Source organism: Mustela nivalis (assembly GCF_964662115.1).
Source record: "Mustela nivalis genome assembly, chromosome: 6".
In the NCBI taxonomy this organism is placed as follows: domain Eukaryota; kingdom Metazoa; phylum Chordata; class Mammalia; order Carnivora; family Mustelidae; genus Mustela; species Mustela nivalis.
Genome location: NC_139025.1, coordinates 118,199,006 through 118,206,667, shown reverse-complemented (window position 1 = coordinate 118,206,667; position 7,662 = coordinate 118,199,006). Strand labels below are relative to the sequence as shown.

The window sequence follows — 7,662 nt, the reverse complement described above, 5'->3', positions numbered from 1 at the left end:
ATAGCACAATCCTTCCTGTTCACGAGAACCAGGACTCCAGAGGTATCACCTGTGTGGGCTACATATATCCTCCTGTTGTGACTTGGCCTTGACTGCTGCAGGCTTGCTGGTGGGGAGGGCCAGTCACTGACCAGCATGGCTAGCTGACAGGTTTGGCTGCAGCTGCTGCAGGTGTGCTAGTGGGTAAGGTTAGCTCCTAGTGGCTTGGCCACACTGTAGCATCCCCCTTTTTAACAAATGAGGAAACTGACACACAGAGAGGTAATTTACCTAAGGTCACACAGCCAAGAAATGGTGGTGATTACATTTCAGCCCAGGCTCTCTGGCTCCAGAGCCCAGGACTTTCACAGCCCTGCCATCACGGGAGACAGACACACTCACCTCACACAGTCTCCTCTAGATCTCTTTCTCTTCTATTTTTCACCTGATGCCAGAACCCCTCCCCCCCAACACCCTTTGTCTCTGTTGGCATACCTCCTAGTCCAGAGAGCTCACCCCCACTCTCCATGGAAATGCTCTCCTTTCTGCTCTGCCTCTCCCAGGACCCAGCTTCTCCCTTAGCTGGCAGATAGGTGTCCCTCAGATTTCTGGGAATGGAGGTCATGGCCAAACCTGCTGGGTTCCATCCCCGCAGCTCCCATGCTCCTACCTACTTCAGTGCTGCCTTCTCCAGGCCTCACTTTCCCATCTACAAAGGGTGAGGGGGTGGGACCCAGGGATGGCAAGAGGCCTGAACTCTGATCTTGAGGGATGGGCTCGACTGCAGCACTGGGCAGCTCAGAGCACAGTGGGAAGTGAAGAGTCACCTTCAAAAGACCAGTACCAGAATAGGTGGCCATAACAGGCATTCAGATGAGGCACCACAAGCCAGGGCAGGTCTGTGGGAGGAGGGGGCACTCCAAGGATCTGGAGGGCACTCTGTACATACAGGGGCACTGTAGGAGCAAAGGGTAGGGGTCGGGGAGTGTGCCTGGGCCTTGGCCTCCTTGAGAACCTCCTGTGCTTCCAGAGCGAGTGTACAAGCAGAACATTGAGCAGTTGGAGAAGGTGCGGGGTGAGTGGGAGCAGGAGCACCGGACCACCTGTGAGGTAAGTGACCTCGGGCATGGAGCCTGTTTCCCCAGCTGCAAAATGGGAAAGATGTTCATTCCTCCAGCTGCTTCATGGGGGGAAAGCAAGGCAGTGGTGGGAGGAAGGCCTCATTCCCTCGTTCACCCATCTACTCTCTTCCCAGGCCCTATGCTGGGTCCATGTCTCTGGGAACTCACCAGCTTGCTTTGTGCCCTGCCCTTTTGTTATAGGCAGGCATCCCTCCCCCTTTTTTGCTGAAGGCAAAACGGAGGCTCAGACAAAACTCATAGCTTCTCTGGGTCCTGTTGGTAGACAAGGCCTGGGACACAGGCTTCAGGGCTCCGGGTCTAGTGCTCCTCTTACAACACTCCCCAGGACTTTTTCCAGTGTGTGGTGGAGCCTGGAGGGTGGGTGAGGGCAGGAACCAGAAGCCTCAGGCTTCTGAGGTGGGGATGGGGATCCCTCAAGGAGGATGTTTCCTTTGGACTTGGCTTTCAGCAGAGCAGGGTGTAAGCTAGTCAGCACCGGCTGGGTCGAGCAGGGCCCAGTCTGGCCTGGCCCTAAAGCCCTTCCTCACTTCTCACTTCCCTCCCGCCTCCACCTCCCAGGCCTTCCAGCTGCAAGAGTCTGACCGACTGACCATCCTTCGCAACGCCATGTGGGTGCACTGCAACCAGCTGTCCTTGCAGTGTGTCAAGGATGATGAGGTGGGGGTGGGGGGCGTGGGCAGGGAGGGGCAGGGAGTAAGCCGGGGGTAGGGTTACTAGGGAGGGCAGCCTGCAGACAGCAGCATGCCTGGGTCCATCTGAGTCCATCAACAAGTACTCAGGGTCCCGAGGACAGAGGCTCGGTGCAGGGCCCCGGCTTCCCTACCTGGAAGGCTGCTTCAGGGGTTGCCTGGGCATCTGCCTCCTTGCTTACCCTGCTCCATGGTCCTTGGCTCTGCTCTCAGGGCTGAAGAGTGCCTGTTCCCCCTGTTGGGGTTGGGGAGGCCAGTGGACACTGCCTTTCAGAGATTTGCAGAGACTGGAAGACCCTGGGCAGCTTACTCCACCTGGTGTTTGCAGGAGTCCCTCCTTGGCCCCCAGTCCCTGTGGGGTGTCCTGGTTCCCCTTACTGCACTCTACATGCCAGGAGTGTCAGGGGGGTTCCCCCAGGAAAGAGGGGCTGCCACTTCCACACCGGGGGCTCTGACCTCTGTTAATGCAGCCTGAGAGCCATGAGCTCTCTTCTGAGGTAGTTGGGACTCCCTGATGCCCATTGCTGTTCCTTGCCTGACCCCTTCTGCCCATGGACTGTGGGGTTTGGAGTTTTCCCCCCTGAAGATGACTTGAGCCCACCTGGTGGCCTCCTAAAGAAGGAGTGTGGGCTTTGGATCCTGTCAAATGAAATCCAGTCTGGCTGCACTGAATTCTTGCTCTGGGACCTTGGGCAAGACACTTGCCTTGTTTCCTTGTCTGTGAAGTGGGGAAAGCGGTGTCTACTTCTGAGGGCAGGGGAGAGGGACACCCCTCGCACAGGACCTTGTGCACAGCTAGTGTTTAGGAACCAGGAGAAGCTGGTAGCCAGGGCTCTGACCCCTCATGCCATGGTGCCTAAATACAGGCACTGAGCTGTGCACACAAGGCCCGAGAGGAGGCTGGTGGGATGGGGGTCCCTGGCCAGAGTTCAGGCGCACTGAGGAGTAGGACTTGGACGAGGGTGGGCATCAAAGACCCTCAGCATCTGCTCTTCCCCAACCCCAGCTCTACGAGGAGGTGCGGGTGACACTAGAAGGCTGCAGCGTGGAAGCCGACATCGATGGCTTCATCCAAGCCAAGAGCACAGGCACTGAGCCCCCAGGTGAGGCCCAGCCCGCAGGCAGCACAGCCGCTGCGGCCAGCCCCACCTGTCCCAAGGATGCCTGGCCCCCAGCTGAGCCTCCCCTGCAGGGACAAGATAGGGCAGCTCACAGCTCACTTCTGGGTGAAGAAGACTTGGCAGACCCAGAGGAGGGGTCAGGGACGATGCAGGCCCCTGGCTGGGTTCCTTGCCTGCCGCAACAATCAGAAAGGGGAGTAGGGCTGGGGATCCCTCTTAAAACCTCTTTGGTTCCATGTCTCATAGAAGAGAGAGAGGCCCCTTCCCCTGCCTGGAGGCAGCCTTGGGCCAGAATGGGAAAGTGGGGCCTCAGTCTGGGTCTCTGGATGGGGACAAGTTGCAGTATCAGGTGGCACAGGTCCTGCCTGCCCTGTCCTCGGCCACCGTGGGCCTCACCAGCTTGCTGCCCACAGCTCCTGTGCCCTACCAGAACTACTATGATCGGGAGGTCACCCCGTCGTCGGGCAGCCCTGGCGTCCAGCCATCCTGCGGCATGATAAAGAGGTGAGGAGCCTGATGGGGCTGGGGAAGCATCAGGAAGAGGGTCTAGCCTTCCCACCTGCAAGTGGCTCTTCCACATGCATTTATTGAGCTCTTGCTGTGGACCTGGCGCTGTGTTAGGTCTTGGGCACTCTGGGGACAAGACAGACTCAATGTGGCTCATGATACCTACAGCCCAAGGGGTCCCAGACATTAAGCAAATAATCACAGCCCACTACTCACCAGTGACTGTGCTTGGAGCTCCAGGGAGGCCCCAGGCTGGCTTGCATGTCCCTCGGACCCAGCTGCTATCCTGGGTTGGTGCCCTGGACAGTCACGTTGCAGTGGTGATACTCTCCAGCTGGGGTAGGACCAGGACACAGGAGCAGGGCCGAGATTCTTGGGAGAGTTCCCCGGGCTTCTCAGGGCCTCTTCTCTGGCCTGGCTGCAGAGGGCCCTCGTACATGTGTCACTGTGTCACCTGCACAAGTCACTTGCTTTCTCTAGATCCGGAGCCCCTGAGTTGTTTGCGTCAGACTCAGAACCTAAGGGCTCTCTTGGTTCAGGCCTGGCGGGCACAACGGTGACAGCCCACTGAGAGCACTACAGCCTTCTCAGGGAGCCCTCCAGCAGCCAGATTCCTGAGGGGGCTGTGTGCCCTGTCGCTGGGGATCTGAGAGCATCTGTGGGTTTTATGTGTACCTGCGCCCCACTCCCACTCTGAGGCCCCTGTGATGCCCTCTCTCCGTCCAGCCTCACGCAGAGAAGGCCCAGGCTGCAGGTGGTGGGGAAGGATGAGGATGGGCTGATGGGTCCCCCAGCCCTCGGAGGACAGCTTTCTCCTGAGGCCTCAGGAACCCTGGAGCCTCCCCTGGAGGCTGCCTCTGGAGGCAGAGGTCAACCACCCGTGCTCAACAGGAAGCCCAGCGTGCCCCTCCAGGAACTGTGAGGAGCCAATGACCCCAGGAGGAGGGCAGCCCCCACCCCACCATCTTACCTGGTGGAATCGTGGGGGACTTGGGCCTCCCTGCAGCCCTGGGGAGAACCTGGAGCTCAACACAGATGGTCATTTAAACGACCGGATGGAAGAGCTCATCTGGGCGGTGTTGAGAAAGGGGTGCCTTCCTGAGGACGACAGAGAGGGACGCCCAACCGGGTGGAGGGGGCCTGGCCCCTGGCAGGATGGGCAGGGGCCACTACAGGGGCCAGCTAGAAGCCAGGCTCAGCGGGGGAGGGGTGTGCAGCAGCCGGGAAGTGCCTAAAGGAACTGGTGTCATGGGGTTAGATAATTCTAGAGAAACGGGCAGTCGGGGGGGCCCACGATCTCCTCCCAGTCACAGGCCTACTGGCTTTTACCCTGACTCAGTGGCCCAAGGGGCAGGACTATGCCACTGCCGTTGCAGCTGCCTGGCCTGGGGCCCACACGCTCCTGTCCCTGTGTCTCCATCCTGGGCATGTGTGTCTACTTCCAGGCCCGGGGCTCATTTGTGAGGGTGGAACCACTGAGTGTCCCCACCTGTGGGAAAAGGCCCTTTGTGCCCCAGGTAGCACTCCAGGACAGTCTCCCACAGTAGCGAGCCACACTCAGGGCCCCTTGGGGTCTGGCCTGGTCCCTATTCTAGTCTTGTCTCCGACACCCCCAGATGGGCCCACTTCGCAAACTCCTCCACCCATGCGGAGCTCTCCCTGCACTGCTGCTGCTCACTGGCCAACACTTGTGCCATCTCCCTGGTAAAGCTCTTTCAGGACTTGGCTCGACCCCACCCGGAAGCCTTTCCTAAAGCTGGGAATAGCATCAGCCTCGACTTATGTAGCCCTCAGCACTGCCTGCTTCATGGGGTAGCCACATCTGCCTCCCCACCGGTGCACGGAGTGTCTGCTTCTTGCTTGTTCCCTTCTTTTATTCAACAAAACTTCATGACTCCCGCTCAGCCCAGGCCTGAGCCAGGCACAGGGGAAGGGGTGAATTACCCTGGCACTGCCTCATGTGGACACTGGAGTCCCTAGGTTGCACGGTCAGGGAGTAGTAGCTGGGCTGGCCGGGTCACGGTGGAGTGCAGGGAGTTAGGATTGGCTGGGTCCAGGCAGGAGAAGGTCCCAGGGGGGCACGAGTGGGCTGAACTCTGAGGGGACCACCCTTGGGGGAGCCCTCTGGCCTGAGGGGCACTCTATATTGCTCTGTTCCTGGGGGCCAGATGGCCCTAGCCCTGAAGCTTTGCAGGCCCCCTGCCTCATCCCCCTCCCTCCAGGGCCTACCCGCTTTCCTTCTTGTCCCCAGGTTCTCTGGGCTGCTGCATGGAAGTCCCAAGACTATATCACTGGCAGCTTCTGCAGGTGACTGGGGGTGACATGGGGGCTGCTGAACAACTAACCCCAGGGAAAAGGAGAAGACTCCTTATGGCACGGATGGGTTGTCCAAATGCTTTTGTGGGGGTGGCTGAGCCAAGCCTGGGGGAGCTCCGTGCCGGGGGTGTCTCTGGGGATCACTGCCTCTGACGGGTGGGCTCCAGGCCTCTCATGCTGCTTTCCGCCTCCACAGAGACCCTGACCCCAATGCCCGAACACAATGAGGTTGTCTACTCTTCCATCGCAGTGAAGGAGGCGCCGGGCCCCCCAACCCTGCCAGCCCAGGGATACAGGGTGCTCTATGACTACACGGCCCAGGTGAGGCTCTCACCCTTCCTTCCTCAGGCGGGCCAGGTATGCCTGAGCGTGGTCACACAGAGAGGCATGTGCCCTGGAAGTGTGCTGGGGGAACAGCAGCTGCCACTGTGTACCTGTGCTGAGCAAACGATGAAGGGTATGAGGGCCTGTGTCTGCTTAGGTGTGCGTGCAGGGGCAGGTGCGCTGATGGAGGCTGTGGCTACCTGCAGGAAAGGGTCTGTGGGTCAGCCTCTGTGCCCTGGGGGTTGGGGCTGTGGGTGCCAAGAACAGGCCATAGCCAGAATGAGCCCCTCAGCTGGGCCCGGGTTGGTTTTCCGAGGTCTGTGGGGACAGAGGATGGTCAGGGGCCGCTGGGCAGCTGTGCCAAGATCCTCGGGAGTCCAGTCTGCTCCATGCTTTGAGGTGAGGGTTGCAGAGCACCCTTAGTCCACCCGGATCAAAGGAAAGCATGCCCTCGGGGCTACGTGGGCTGCGCAGACTCCCAAAGTCTGGTCCTTGGCTGGCAGGGGGACAGGCCAAGAGAATGAGAGTGCGCTCGCATGACAGGGGCTGGCTCACCAGCAGCGGGGAGGCTGCATGCGGTGGGCCTGGAAATGTGTGCAGCATGGTGAGCACACCTGACCCTGTGTCTGGAGCAGAGCTGGGAGATGGGGGCAGCAGGGGGCAAGTGGGGAGAAGAAGCCCCAGGGTGAGGGACACCTACAGTGACAAACCAGGGAGGGCGGGAGGCTGAGTCCCACAGATACCCCACCCCCTTCCTGTCTCCAGAGGCCACCCTGGCCCAGAGAGCAGCTTCGTCCTGTGGCTCCAGGAGGCCACGTGTAGCTCTGAGAACTCTGCCCACCCAGGAGACAAGCTTGCATTTACTGCCTGGGGTGGGGCGCCAACCAGAGCCCAGCCCCAGTCCCCCCCAAAGCGGCCCTTCCAGCCCAACGCACTTTTGTTCTCTTGCCCAGAATTCCGACGAGTTGGATATCTCCGCTGGAGACATCCTGGAAGTCATCTTGGAGGGAGAGGATGGCTGGTGGACAGTGGAACGGAATGGGCAGCGTGGCTTCGTCCCTGGTACCTACCTGGAAAAGCTCTGAGGAAGGGGCAGCAGCCCCCACCTGGACCTGCCCTGCCTCTGGGGCCAGTGGTACCCCTAATCATTGCCCTGGCCTTGCTGGGGCCCCAAGATGGAGCCTGTCCCCCAGGACAGATGCTGGCAGCTCCCTGAGCTGTCTCTCCTGCAGGGAATAAAGGAGTGCATTTTTATTCCTTGGTCTTCAGGGGTCCCTTTTGCTCTTCTGCCCCCATGTCCAAATACCCCGACCAAAATGAGGCAAAGGAGTGGGGGAAGAAGTCTGGGGGTTGGGGAGACAGAGCTTACTTACTTTCAGTGTCCTCACGGAGGCCCAGTCCAGTCTGTCCTGAGGTCTGCTGGTGGGGAGAAGAGCCTGGCCCCAGTTTGGGAACTCCCAGACTGTGAGGGAGACACACTCACATGCGGGCAAACTGAGCAGTGCAAACTGATGGCTTCTCAGTCCTGGGCCTCCCCCTCACTTGCCTGTGGGAGCCCAACACTGTCAGCACAAGGGGCCAGAC

General features: G+C 59.9%; 1 protein-coding gene across 2 annotated transcripts in view; it reads left to right on the top strand.

The window, feature by feature from the left end:
- Window positions 1-7,335, top strand: part of PSTPIP1 (proline-serine-threonine phosphatase interacting protein 1) — a 47,339-nt gene extending 40,004 nt beyond the window's left edge. For both annotated transcript variants that reach the window (XM_082735970.1, XM_082735969.1), the window contains exons 9-15: window positions 1,010-1,089; window positions 1,680-1,778; window positions 2,817-2,913; window positions 3,345-3,435; window positions 5,690-5,745; window positions 5,951-6,075; window positions 7,032-7,335. In XM_082735970.1, the coding sequence (XP_082592096.1) occupies window positions 1,010-1,089; window positions 1,680-1,778; window positions 2,817-2,913; window positions 3,345-3,435; window positions 5,690-5,745; window positions 5,951-6,075; window positions 7,032-7,163 (680 nt within the window). In that variant the 3' untranslated portion in view covers window positions 7,164-7,335. The remainder of the gene's footprint in view (window positions 1-1,009; window positions 1,090-1,679; window positions 1,779-2,816; window positions 2,914-3,344; window positions 3,436-5,689; window positions 5,746-5,950; window positions 6,076-7,031) is intronic.
- The last annotated feature ends 327 nt before the right edge of the window (window positions 7,336-7,662 follow it).